The sequence below is a fragment of the Protopterus annectens genome, chromosome 1.part1 (genome assembly GCF_019279795.1).
Source record: "Protopterus annectens isolate FY-2018-M chromosome 1.part1, PAN1.0, whole genome shotgun sequence".
Classification (NCBI taxonomy): domain Eukaryota; kingdom Metazoa; phylum Chordata; order Ceratodontiformes; family Protopteridae; genus Protopterus; species Protopterus annectens.
The window spans coordinates 434,709,851-434,723,887 of record NC_056726.1 but is presented as its reverse complement, the minus strand read 5'-3'; the positions used below and the strand labels follow the sequence as shown (position 1 = coordinate 434,723,887).

General features: G+C 42.7%; 1 protein-coding gene across 1 annotated transcript in view; it reads left to right on the top strand.

The window, feature by feature from the left end:
* Nucleotides 1-14,037, top strand: part of ZC3H7B (zinc finger CCCH-type containing 7B) — a 1,999,702-nt gene that overhangs the window by 150,431 nt on the left and 1,835,234 nt on the right. The window contains exon 3 of the mRNA XM_044087097.1: nucleotides 5,571-5,610. Coding sequence (XP_043943032.1) covers nucleotides 5,571-5,610 — 40 coding nt within the window. The remainder of the gene's footprint in view (nucleotides 1-5,570; nucleotides 5,611-14,037) is intronic.

The window sequence follows — 14,037 nt, the reverse complement described above, 5'->3', positions numbered from 1 at the left end:
GCAGGTAGCTGTATACAGGAGTTAACTGACATAGACCCCATGGTTTGTGATTTTATGTATGCAGTTTGAAACCTACCTCATGTAGGTATTGCAGAGCAGAAATATAGACTGGGTTTGTGGAGATGCTGTTGCACAGTAAACCTGAAAGGTCCTATTACAGGTGCTTTTCTGTTAGGGCAGCCCACTGCGAGTAGACCTTATGGTTGTATGAGGGCAGTGTCATGTATTCTGCCATGGCTGTCCTCATGTAATTGAGTCTGGATCATGCATTATGTGTGCAGGTACAGCATATTTGTCCATCTGTGCCTAAAGGGTATTCTTTTCATTTTTTGCTATGTATTTCTATAGGTTAAGCTTAGATGTAGTCAGCCTGTGCACCAGTACAAAATTGTGTACACAATATTTAAGTGCTGTTTACATTTCTAGGAACTCTCATTTATCATTGTTTATAAGAGACCTTGATATGATTTGCTTGAACAATGTTTGTTTTTTCATTTCTGATGAATGGATTTTCCTTAAAAGTAAGGGTACTGTTGGGGTTTCTCCCTTGTTCTTTGTATGACAATTTAGTTATGAGGCTCTTTGACAAAGAATATAAATAAGTAGCATATAAAAAAATAGAAACTGTTTCAACTTTTAATAAAATAAATCTAAAATTATATACAAATTGTCTCTGTAAAACTGAGCTGTTTCTATGATTTGGCTGTAGTATGCTTTTTTTTTCCTGCTGAACTGTCTAGTGCTTTGTTGAATACAGATAAGTACCTCCTGGGGCAGAGATGCTTATTTTCTTGCATGTTTAAAAGGTGTTTTATAATGTCTGGGGTTGTAAATAACCGGGCCTAGTTAATTTGTATTGTGTAGGGTGTAGATACCCTACGAAGGTTTCCGTAATCGGTGTATACTTTGCTTCTGGATAAATCAGGGCATCACCTCCTGCCTCCTTTGTGCTAGAGCAAACCAGAATATCGTCAAGTAGAAAGACAAATCACTTCCGGACTACTTGAACCAGAAAAGACAGCTCATCTTTACCGTTGATACATTGTTTTTACTGTTTAGCTACTAGATTGTTCCACAATTTTGAATCTCTACATCACTGAACTAATTGATGTATCAACTTATGTTTCATTTTATGCTTCAATGTACATTTCAGTCTTTGTATCAACTTGTCTCAATTTAGATTTCAGTGTATGCATCAAGCAACATATTTTTTAAAATGTTTGTTTCATAATGTTTGTCATGTACTGGAGCTTTTCTCCTCGGGTCTCCAATGAAAATGTACTCAAGTTCACTTGGATCAACCAGGTTAACAAATGCCAAATAAATAAATCTTGTTCAGAACCACCATGATGTGGGCCAAGTTGTCCACAAGTGCCCTGTTCAAAAAATAAAGTAATGAGTAGTGCCTTCGAGAGAAAGAGAGAATTTGGGGAGGCTAATGACGTTCCTTTGGTGTTGAAAGACCATCCCAGGTATGAGGGTATCTAGTCCTGTGAGGTTTTCTTGCAGCCCCCTGACTGTGATATGTTCTGGAATGAGGCCTCTGTCAACACCCCCCCCTCAGGAGGCATGGTCTCCGATAGTATGTTTTGACTAGGGAAAAATCCTTCAACACTCTGTCATTCCAGTTGCATCTCCATGGGCCTCTGGTTCTTAGGTCTGTTTGTTGATAACCAAAGTCAGAGGCAATTTTTCTTTGGTTCTTGTTTGTGTGGACATCTGTAGCTCAATGATGGGGGTTGCCAACACCTGTCCATACTTGGATGTCATCCATCTTGTCTCAGGATGAACTGGGTGGCCCCTCTTCCCACCTCCCTATCTAGACAGAAAATCCTAGATCAGTCTTACTTCTTAAGAACTTGCAACCACCCTCATATCAATGGTAGCATCAGGGGTCCCTCCTATGCAGTCTTATTCCTCTGACTCTGACGTGGATGGCCTACCTTACATAGACCAGATGTATTCCCCTGTTAGTTTTTCCTGAAGATTTTGAGGATAAATTAGTTGATCGAAGAATCACTAAGTTGATGGCTAAAGATTTCTCGTATAGCCAGAGATGTTGGTTCCAAATCCCTTAATTATTTTTCTTTGTGATTGAAGCCTTGGCAGATGTATTTACTGCAGCATCACTAGAGCTGGACTCCCATTCCCCTTCTTGTAGGAAGCTAGACCATTTTTACAGGGTTTTGGATTACTGCAGTACCTGTACAATAACCCTGATGCTGATCCAGCTGTTGTTGTTAGCTCACTCCAGCAAGGAGTTTTCTGGGGCTCTAACCAAGAACCCACTTTTTAGTGGTAAGGAAAGTAAGAAATAAGATACTTGACTATTTTGGTAAGAAAATCTATACCTCTGCCAGTTGGTCTTCAGGGTTCTTAATTGCCAGTCTTGTATGTTAAACTATGAAGAGAGTATCCTTTCCCATTTGAAAGACACTGCTAAGGAGATGCAGGACTGGACCCTGAGAGATATGGTGAAAGACTTGTGCAGCCTCATTTCCCAAGTTGTCAGGTATTCTGTCAAGTTCAGCTGTGATGCTTTGGATGCATTATACTGCTCTGCATGCTGTGATGCTGTGTGCTGCTTTGCACGCTCTGCACACTGTGATGCTGTGGATGCAGTGTGCTGCTCTGCACGCTGCGATGCTGTGGATGCATTGTGCTGCTCTGCACACTGTGATGCTGTGTGCTGCTCTGCACGCTGTGATGCTGTGGATGCGTTACACAGGGTAGTAGCAGTGGGGTCGGTCATTAAGAGATGTGTCTGAAGTCCCAGTTTTGTCACCACAGGTCGTTAATGTCCCAGTAGCAAAGGATCTGCTTTGTAGATCCCCTTTGGGACAGGTGTTTAAGAAGTTGATGAAAAGGGAATGTTTGGCCTTGCACTCTGTGAAAGACCACTGTCCCTGCCCCAAAATATAGTTGAAGTTTCCCTACCAATAGATGGCCCTTTCACCAGGGTGAAGACAAAAGTAAGCAGCCAGAAGGAAAGAATGGCCAGTAAGAGAAAAAAGCATTCTGACCGAAACGGGTCTGGGACTTTGAAAGGGAGGCTTGACTTTACCTCTTGGAGTGGTGATATCCTTTGAATGTCTGATTACTGACAGATGTTAGACTTGTCTTTTTTTTTTCTTCCGGTTCCTCCCCTCCTCAGGCTAATCCAGAAGGTTAATGATATCCGGCAAAAATTCTACTCTTGGTTCTTTATTGATGAAGGCAACGCTAGCATTCCCTACTACTGAGTGTGGTAAGGGCAGAGCCTGTTTTTCTGCCTCAGCGTGTGACCCTTTGATAAAAAACACATAACCCAGCCTAAAACAGCTTATGACAATCAGCTTGTATGGTATAGCTTCCATTCCTTTTAGGCCCGTGTTTTCAGAGGACATGCTCTCTCTTATAAGGGAATCTATGAGACCAAATACAAGGAAGTCATACCTAGCAAAATGGGAAAGTTTCTTCCTATGGTATCAGAAGTTGTTTCTGGATCCAAAACAGATTTTGGTGTCCATGATTTTCAAGTATCTCACAAATTTTTGCAAATCAAAAATTGTCTTGCCTCACTGAATGTGTGTGCTATTTCATCCTGCCTGCTTTGGGAGACTCCTCCCCCAACACCTTTATTTTTTATTCTCAGTAAAGCAATTCCTTAAAGGTGTCCTACTTTTAACGCTACTTTCTGTACCACGAGAGCTCAGTTACATGCTAGAAAAGGTCAGCTCCTGCTGAACCCTCAAGTGACTGAAGTATCTGACCTGGAAAACTCTTAGTTACAATTACTTTTGTCAGAAGCATTTCAGATCTGCAGGCACTTATGTGCAAACATCTTTGTCATCTCCCACAAAGATGGGCAAACGTTCTTACCCAAAGTGGTGACAGTTGTCCCGAAAATCAGGCCATTCACATCCCTTTGTTCTGTCCTACCCAACAGAAAAGGAGGAAAGAATCTTATCCATGAATGTGTATAGGTAATTGAGGTTTTACCTTGAAGACTAAAAAAAAAAGGGAATCAAACCTGTTCATTTTCTTTGCAAGGGGGGGGGGGTGGAGGTCTTTGGTTCAGTCAGACCATTACTAATGGATGGCTAGCAGGTTGCATCATCTTTACATATTACTTATTGCATGGCAAGAGTTTAGAAGGACATGTTAGAACCCACTCTTCTAAGGCCACAGCAGGCTCTACTGCATTTCATAGAGAGGTCAGCACACCAGACATTTTATGAGCAATTAACTAGTCATCTGTTTACACAATTTCCATGTATTATAGCCTGGAAATGACCTCTACAGCCAGGACAGGATTTGCCACAGACAATCCTAAATGAGTTACTGCAACCAGCACCTTCTCAGTCAGCCAGCCACTGGTGTGTAAGCCCTGGGAGTCTTCAAGTGTTATCACTATTGCAATAAACAATGCGATGAACATGGTGTAGTTGTGTTGTGTTATGAACTTAACATAATGGTAACTATTGCAGTAATATTTCTTCTCCTTCCCTCCACCCTTCGTCCTGCACTGTAGTTATCTTGGGGTTATGCTGGATACCCAGTCACCTAACCCTTTAATTTCCCTCTCTAATGCCCATACAAGGTGCTCACCTTTTCAGCTTCATACACACAAGAGCGGCAACTTTGGGGATTTTTAGTTGGGTTACCATACTTGGGGGAGCATATTCAACCTAGGTGGGTTATGCCTTTATCTCATGCCAGATCCTCTGAGACCATTCCTGCAAAGAAGCCAAGGACAGCATGGGCAGACATTCCTGTTATGCCATAGCAGTTCTGACTTTTGGGTGGGAGGGCATCTACCTAGTATGGAGAAAGATGCAAAGTTCTGAAAGTCAGGCCAGATGTTGGGCCTTCTGTGACAGAAGGCCCAATTGTTACCACTGCTGTAGCACTGATCATACTGTTAACATCTTCAGTTGTGGTAAGCTCCTAACTGAGCTGTACTTTATCTTGGTTATGATTCCAGGTTTGTTGCAGCACCCAATACTTTGAGGAAACTATTTTGGAATTTGGGCCTGTATATGTTGCAGGAGTTAGTTAAAAAAGTTGTCTTCATTTGTAGATTTATACCTGTAATTTTTATTAAGGGAACTAGCCATAATGATCTATAGGGATTTAGTAGCACCTTAAGAATTAGCGTGTTTGTAGAGTTCACATATTTGCAGTACTTGCTTTCCAAGTGTAAATCCAATACATTACAAGTCCTTTGTGAAATTTGTTGATGTGAAAAGTTCGACTATTTTGCAGTGTTAGAACTCATGACGTTTTAGTGAAATGGTCCTGTCCTGTAACTAGCAGATACTTAGTTTTTGACCTTGTAGGTTTGCTTTATTTATGAATGCATTTTCCATTAGGAATATAGTAGTTTTACATGTGCTGTGTTCCTTCATCAAATTTACTAGCTCATCTGGAATACTGAGGATTAAAGGCTCTTGCGGTTTTGTAGTTGTTTCAGATGGCATGACATTCTTATTTTATGAAATATGTTTGGGTATTGGGTAGTTTACTTCCTGCATATCTTGCAGACTGTGGGAAGCAGCAATACTTAACCTCTTAATTTGTTTGACTAGGTCTCCTCTACCTTTTCCTGGAACCCCAGAAGAATATGAGGTAATTTATGTATCTTTTTTTTTATGTAATCATTGCCTTACAGAAGTGGGGGATAAGTTGAAGAACTGAGATTTAATAAGATGCTGTTCGGCCAATGAGTAATATTTGATATTGTATTGCTTAAGTAAATTAAAATTCTTTATATTAGATCAGTGAATAACATTTGTTGTTGTATTGCTGAAGTAAGTGAGATTTGTTTATTCACAAATGAAGTTTTGCCACAAAATAAATTGGGTCTACCTCATACCTCTCGACCTCTTAGTGCAATAAATCTGGACAAAGCCAAAAATAAAGGGGGGATTAAGCTTTCAAATCGGGAAAATTTTTTAAATATTGCTCTTACAAACTTGGAAAGTAATGGGTTTTGCATCAGCATATTTTTTTCTGAAGGACATGAAGTCTGAAACTCAAAAGTCTGTCATTATGTAGTGACTTCAGTCCTCAAAAATTTGTTAAAACTACAAAATGTTAAGTTGTCAATCTCGCCTTCATTCTTGCTGGATGGGTTCGGAGCTGATCCTCGGCTCCGACTCGGCACTTGCTAAGCTCGAGAGCTAATTTTACCAGCTCGAGGCAACCCTATATCCCATGATGCAAGGAGGAGACTACCTAGATCTCGTTTGCCGCTTCGCTAACGAGGTGCCTTCTTTTACCAGCTCTAGGTAAGTGAATAGTTTTTGAGACTTTTCGTCTACCCCCCTTTAAATTTATATATATATTTGTGTTTTGTTAACCTTAACGACTTACTTTAGCCCTATTCCCGTCAGTGTTCCCTTTTTTTCGAGTAATTTATTCCCTTTCCCTAACTTAGGCCTTAGGCCTTCCCCTCCCTAAATTTTTTTCTTTTCCTGTCAGGGATTATTTGTGTATGACTGTGTGTTATCCCTGTTTATTTTAAATTGTTTGATTGAGTGTTTTTGTGTGTGTTACTGTATTGTGTTTCCTCGACACAGTTATATCGAAGGACACTAAGGTCTCAGGCTTCAAGAAATGTGACTCGTGCTGTCAGAAGATGTCTCTGACAGACGGTCACACTTCTTGTGTTTATTGCCTGGGACCTTTGCACCTGCAGGACTCTTGTGCTATCTGTCATGCTTTCAGTCCAAGAGTCCTGCAGGAGTGAAAAAATAAGCTGATATTAAGGGGCTTATTAAAGCCCGAGAGCTCCCAGACTAAGTCGGCGCTGGGGAAGCCCTCGAAACTTGTTAAGCCTTCGGCTCAGACTTCCAAGCAGTCTGCTTCGGGTTCATCCTCACCAGGGTCGAGATCGGCTCCAGCCGGAGCCGATCCTTCCACCTTACCAGTCTCAGTATCGGCTCCATCCGGCGCCGATACTGCCAAATCCAGACATTCAGTGTCGGCTCTGGCTGGAGCCGACGTATCTTCGGCTCCGTTGGCTCCATCGATCTCAAAAAAGAGATCTCGATTCCCTTCAGTGGAATCCATACATTCGGCTCCGAGATCACCCTTGCTCTCGGAGCGGAGCCATCGGAGCCGCTCTTCTCGGTCGTCCAGGCTGTCTGATCATGACCTCGAGAGAGTGGTGAGTAGACTATTAAAGTCTCAGGCATTGGCCCAAATACTCCATAGCCCATCTCAACAGACGGTAGCTATTTCACATCCACCAAACATTCCTCCTTCGACTCTCTTACAGAGCTCGGAGCCGGAGCTCATCGGAACCGGCACCGTTGTGGCTTCGGAGCCGATACCACCCCTTTTGGCTCCGTCGTCCTCTGCTCCGATTTCCTCCTTGAGACCTTCATTGGAGGGATCCGGGCGTCTGGTCTCTCTCGTTGGCTCATCGGACCCATGTCCAACCCCATTCTCCCTCTCGGAGCTTCGGCGTTGGTGACCCTGACATCTGCCTCGGAGCCTTCCCTCTCGGTGAGGCCTGGGGTTCCTATCTCTTCGGAGCAGGAACTTTCTGGTCTCTCTGACGGGGGAGCCTTCGAGGTGATGAGGAGTGTACTAGCCCCTGGGCTTAGTCAACGGACAGTTCCATCAGCTCCTCCTACTACAGTGCCTGCTGACGTCTCTTCCCACTCTCTTGCTCCCGGACCCAGAGATCCAACGCCTCAGGTTTCCCCATTGGGAATATCTTCCTCTTCCGAGGCTTCTCCTGATCCTTCAGGGGAACCCCCGCATAAGAGGACATGTAAGAGGAAACATCTAGACTCCCCTGAGTCTCCTACATCAGATACTGACCTGGATGAGTCGGAGGGATCCCCAGGGTCCTCCTTTGAGGATGTCTCATTTTCAGACATCCTTGAACTCCTTAAGCAGAGGGGGAACTGGCCCTTCCTTAATCCTTCCGAGGACGAGTCAGTATACCTGGAGGCGTTCGGATCTCGACCCTCCACCTCCTGGGTGTCTCCGCCTTTCGACCCTCTTATGGAGGTAGTGGCTCGGAAGGCGTGGATGGCTCCAGATTCGGTGGAACCTATCCCTAGGAGGCCTTCAAAATTTATTACAGCCCCACAAGATAGACAATATTTAACAAAGGGTGTCCCAGTTGATGCCATGGTGGTGGCTGCTGCCACCAAGAAGGAATTAGCTGATCCTTCAGTACCTGTCCATCCTCCTAACAAGGATTCTAGGACTATGGACAGGTATGCGATGATTTTTCTTCAGCGACTTTTGCCATGAGATCACTGAACTACTTATGCCACTTCACCCGCCTTCAAAGAGATGTTCTTAAAGAGTTGGGAGAAGTTTTACAGGATCCGTCAGCTGCTGGGTCTCGGGATAAGATTAGCTCACAGCTAGGAATCCTTAACTCCATTGTTAACTCCTCCATGCGGCTCATTTCTTATGCAGCCGTTGGAGCAGTAGCGCAGGCACAGGAGTGGCTTTAAGGCGTCAGTCCTGGATGCGGCTTTGTAATTTTGCAGACCCCTTCAAGGCGTCCTTCACAAACGCCCCCTTTGATGGGTCGACCTTGTTCAGACCTCAAGTGAAAGACACTTTGACTAGATGCGAACAAGATGGCAAGACTCTTTCTGCCGTAGGAGTCCGTTTCTCCACCCCTTCAAGACCTTACCCCAAAGGACAGAAGGGAGGGGAAAATGTGGTTAATCAAATCTCAAGGAGTCACGCCTGACGCACGAAGTCAGTTTACCCCCAGAGGCAGAGGGGGTAACAATAATAGATGCCGCCCTAGGGGCAGAGGTGGTCTGCAGAATCAGGGTAGCAGAGAGCCTCTTTCTGACAAACCCTTCCTGCATCCCTGAGATGCTGCCCGATTGTCCGCCTTAGGAGGCAGTCAGGGGAAAATTATCGCTGTACCCAATAGCCTGGCTTTCCCTTTCTCAAGACAAATGTATACAGTCAATTATATCCGAGGGTTACAAAATTCCCTTTATTTCAAACCCCAATTCAACAAAAGGGAACCCTTCCAGACGTTCCACCCGGTCTAAGGGAACTAGCAGTACTAGAAATATCAAAACTGCTAGTAAAAAGAGCCATCCAGCCAGTCCCAGCGGACCAAATAGGATCCAGAATCTACTCAAGGTTCTTTTTAGTTCCAAAAAAGACAGGGGACTTGAGACCAATATTAGATCTGAGCAAACTCAACATGTTTGTAAAGAAATCAAGATTCCGGATGGTCGCGCTTCAGTCCATTCTGCCCTTTCTGGGCAAGGACAATTGTATGTGGTCGATAGATCTTCAGGATGCGTACTATCACATAAAAATTCACAGACGCTCCAGAAGATTTATCCGCTTTCGGCTGGGGACCAGTCATTTCCAATTCAGAGCTCTGCCCTTTGGACTCACTACAGCCCCCAGAGTGTTCACCAAATGTATGGTAGTGGTTACAGCTCACCTGAGACATCAAGGATTCCAGGTGTTTCCATATTTAGACGACTGGCTCCTCATTGCCACCACCAGGCATCAGCTTCTCCAAGCCAGAAATTACACCATTCACACTTGCAGAGGGCTAGGAATTTCTATAAATTTCGAAAAAATCTGCCTTGTCAATCTATTACTTATATAGGCGCAAGATTGGACACCGTACAACTTTCAGCAAAGTTAACAGACCAAAGGATCTTGGACATTCAAAGACACGTCCAGGTGATTCTTCTCGGCAACAAAATTCAGGCCAGATTTGCTCTGAAGGTATTGGGTCTTATGGCGGCCGCCATAACACTTCTTCCCCTTGCCCGCTTTTACATGCGTCTTCTACAATGGATGCTATTCACCCAGTGGTCTTTTCAACAACTTCCCATGCGTCAGGAGATCATAGTAACTCCAACTTGCAAAAGGCATCTGACTTGGTGGATATCGTCCCCTCAAATCCATCAAGGCAGACCTTTTGTTCCTCTTGCCCCGGTTGCCACGGTTACATCGGACGCCTCCCTTATCGGGTGGGGGGGCATTATCAGGGCAGAATGGTCCATGGCACTTGGCAACCTTTCGAGTACCATCTGCACATAAATGTTCTGGAGATGAGAGCAGTGCTTTTAACGTTGCAAGCCCTCAACGACTCTCTTCCCCTGGGAACTATTGCAGTCCAAACGGACAATATGTCCGTAGTGTGGTATATAAACAAACAGGGCGGAACCAAGTCCTATCCACTGTGTCGAGAGGCTCTCAGACTTTGGCAATGGGCAATCTCCTCTCACTGATTTCTGATAGCAATGCACATCCCCGGGAAATCCAACATCATAGCGGACAGATTGAGCAGAGCTATTCTCATGCCTCACGAGTGGTCTCTCAAACAGTCAGTGACAAAAGAGATTTTTCAGAAGTGGGGCCTTCCTTGCTGCGACCTTTTCACTACACCTCAAAACAGCAAATGCTCAGACTTCTTCTCTTTCTTCCCCCTTCCAGGCTATCCCCCCCAGAGATGCTCTAACCCAAGATTGGCCCCGGGGACTTCTTTATGCCTTTCCCCCTTTTCCGCTGATACCTCAGCTAATTCAGAAAGCAACCGCCTTGAGAGCCAAGTTGATTCTCATTGCCCCTTATTAGCCTCGACAGATATGGTTTCTGTTCCTACATCATTATCTCTTGGTACAGCCATGTCATCTGGACCCGGTTCCAGATCTTCTGACCCACCAATCGGGTCAACTGCACCAATCCATACCTTCTCTCAACCTCACTGCTTGGTTGCTCCACTTCCATCCTTAGACAGGCTTCCTATGATTTCTAATCCTGTACAGGATATCATAGTAGCTTCCCTAAAATCTTCTACCAGAAAGATTTACACTAGTAAATGGCAATGTTTCTCTTTCTGGGCAAAAGCTAGGAACATAGACCCCTATACTGCTCCAATTCATTCGGTATTGGACTTCCTAGCTGACATTTTTCATTCCGGATCCTCTTCTTCCACAGTGAAAGTTCAACTGGCAGCCATTTCATATTTTCATATAGGCTTTTTGGACCATAACATTATGTCACATAAACTTTGCAAGGCATTCCTTCAAGGTATCTTTTTATTGAAACCTCCGATTAGAGACCCCCCACCACAGTGGGATCTAAATTTAATTGTAACATCCTTGATTCTTCCCCGTTCGAACCTGCAGCTGCCTGTTCTTTGAAATTGCTTTCTTGGAAGACACTTTTTCTAGTTGCCATTACTTCTGCCTGGAGAGTATCTGAGCTTCATGCTCTCTGCATTCGTCCTCCCTATTTAATATTCCACAAAGATAGGGTATCTCTAAGGACTAATCCGTCTTTCTTACCAAAAGTGGCATCGCAGACGAACCTAAACCAATCCATTGATCTTCCAGTATTTTTCCTGAATTATTCTGATAGAGTGGAACAAAAGTTACATTGTCTTGAGGTTTACCGCCAGCTCAGATATTATCTGGACAAGACTAAAATTTTTAGGAAATCTGATAACTGTTTCTATCCTATGCAGAGAACAGGAAAGGCCTTCCAGTTTCTAAGGTAACTTTATCTAGATGGTTGTCTTCTGTGATCACTGTTTCTATCCTATGCAGAGAACAGGAAAGGCCTTCCAGTTTCTAAGGTAACTTTATCTAGATGGCTGTCTTCTGTGATCACTTACATTTATCAGCTCAGAGGCAAACAGATCGAGGTTGCACCATCTTGGAGATGCACCCTTTTGTTGATGTTTTATGGTTATTCTTGCTTAACAGCACCATCGGGTGTGATTAGCAGGTAGCTGTATACAGGAGTTAACTGACATAGACCCCATGGTTTGTGATTTTATGTATGCAGTTTGAAACCTACCTCATGTAGGTATTGCAGAGCAGAAATATAGACTGGGTTTGTGGAGATGCTGCTGCACAGTAAACCTGAAAGGGTCCTACTACAGGTGCTTTTCTGTTAGGGCAGCCCACTGCGAGTAGACCTTATGGTTGTATGAGGGCAGTGTCATGTATTCTGCCATGGCTGTCCTCATGTAATTGAGTCTGGATCATGCATTATGTGTGCAGGCATCTGTGCCTAAAGGGGATTCTTTTCATTTTTTGCTATGTATTTCTATAGGTTAAGCGTAGATGTAGTCAGCCTGTGCACCAGTACAAAATTGTGTACACAATATTTAAGTGCCGTTTACATTTCTAGGAACTCTCATTCATCATTGTTTATAAGAGACCTTGATATGATTTGCTTGAACAATGTTTGTTTTTTCATTTCTGATGAATGGATTTTCCTTAAAAGTAAGGGTACTGTTGGGGTTTCTCCCTTGTTCTTTGTATGACAATTTAGTTATGAGGCTCTTTGACAAAGAATATAAATAAGTAGCATATAAAAAAATAGAAGCTGTTTCAACTTTTAATAAAATAAATCTAAAATTATATACAAATTGTCTCTGTAAAACTGAGCTGTTTCTATGATTTGGCTGTAGTATGCTTTTTTTTTCCTGCTGAACTGTCTAGTGCTTTGTTGAATACAGATAAGTACCTCCTGGGGCAGAGAGGCTTATTTTCTTGCATGTTTAAAAAGTGTTTTATAATGTCTGGGGTTGTAAATAACCAAGCCTAGTTAATTTGTATTGTGTAGGGTGCAGGTACCCTACGAAGGTTTCCGTAATCGGTGTATACTTTGCTTCTGGATAAATCAGGGAATCACCTCCTGCCTCCTTTGTGCTAGAGCAAACCAGAATATCGTCAAGTAGAAAGACAAATCACTTCCGGACTACTTGAACCAGAAAAGACAGCTCATCTTTACCGTTGATACATTGTTTTTACTGTTTAGCTACTAGATTGTTCCACAATTTTGAATCTCTACATCTTTAGTGAAATGGTCCTGTCCTGTAACTAGCAGATACTTAGTTTTTGACCTTGTAGGTTTGCTTTATTTATGAATGCATTTTCCATTAGGAATATAGTAGTTTTCCATGTGCTGTGTTCCTTCATCAAATTTACTAGCTCATCTGGAATACTGAGGATTAAAGGCTCTTGCGGTTTTGTAGTTGTTTCAGATGGCATGACATTCTTATTTTATGAAATATGTTTGGGTATTGGGTAGTTTACTTCCTGCATATCTTGCAGACTGTGGGAAGCAGCAATACTTAACCTCTTAATTTGTTTGACTAGGTCTCCTCTACCTTTTCCTGGAACCCCAGAAGAATATGAGGTAATTTATGTATCTTTTTTTTTTTTTTTTTTTTTTTTTTTTAATGTAATCATTGCCTCACAGAAGTGGGGGATAAGTTGAAGAACTGAGATTTAATAAGATGCTGTTAGGCCAATGAGTAATATTTGATATTGTATTGCTTAAGTAAATTAAAATTCTTTATATTAGATCAGTGAATAACATTTGTTGTTGTATTGCTGAAGTAAGTGAGATTTTGTTTATTCACAAATGAAGTTTTGCCACAAAATAAATTGGGTCTACCTCATACCTCTCGACCTCTTAGTGCAATAAATCTGGACAAAGCCAAAAATAAAGGGGGGATTAAGCTTTCAAATCGGGAAAAATTTTTAAATATTGCTCTTACAAACTTGGAAAGTTGTTAGAGTAATGTGTTTTGCATCAGCATATTTTTTTCTGAAGGACATGAAGTCTGAAACTCAAAGTCTGTCATTATGTAGTGACTTCAGTCCTCAAAAATTTGTTAAAACTACAAAATGTTAAGTTGGCAATCTCACCTTCATTCTTGCTGAATGGGTTTGGAGCCGATCCTCGGCTCTGACTCGGCACTTGCTAAGCTCGAGAGATAATTTTACCAGCTCGAGGCAACCCTATATCCCATGATGCAAGGCGGAGACTACCTAGATCTCGTTTGCCGCTTCGCTAACGAGGTGCCTTCTTTTACCAGCTCTAGGTAAGTGAATAGTTTTTGAGACTTTTCGTCTAACCCCCTTTAAATTTATATATATATTTGTGTTTTGTTAACCTTAACGACTTACTTTAGTCCTATTCCCGTCAGTGTTCCCTTTTTTCGAGTAATTTATTCCCTTTCCCTAACTTAGGCCTTCCCCTCCCTAAATTTTTTTCTTTTCCTGTCAGGGA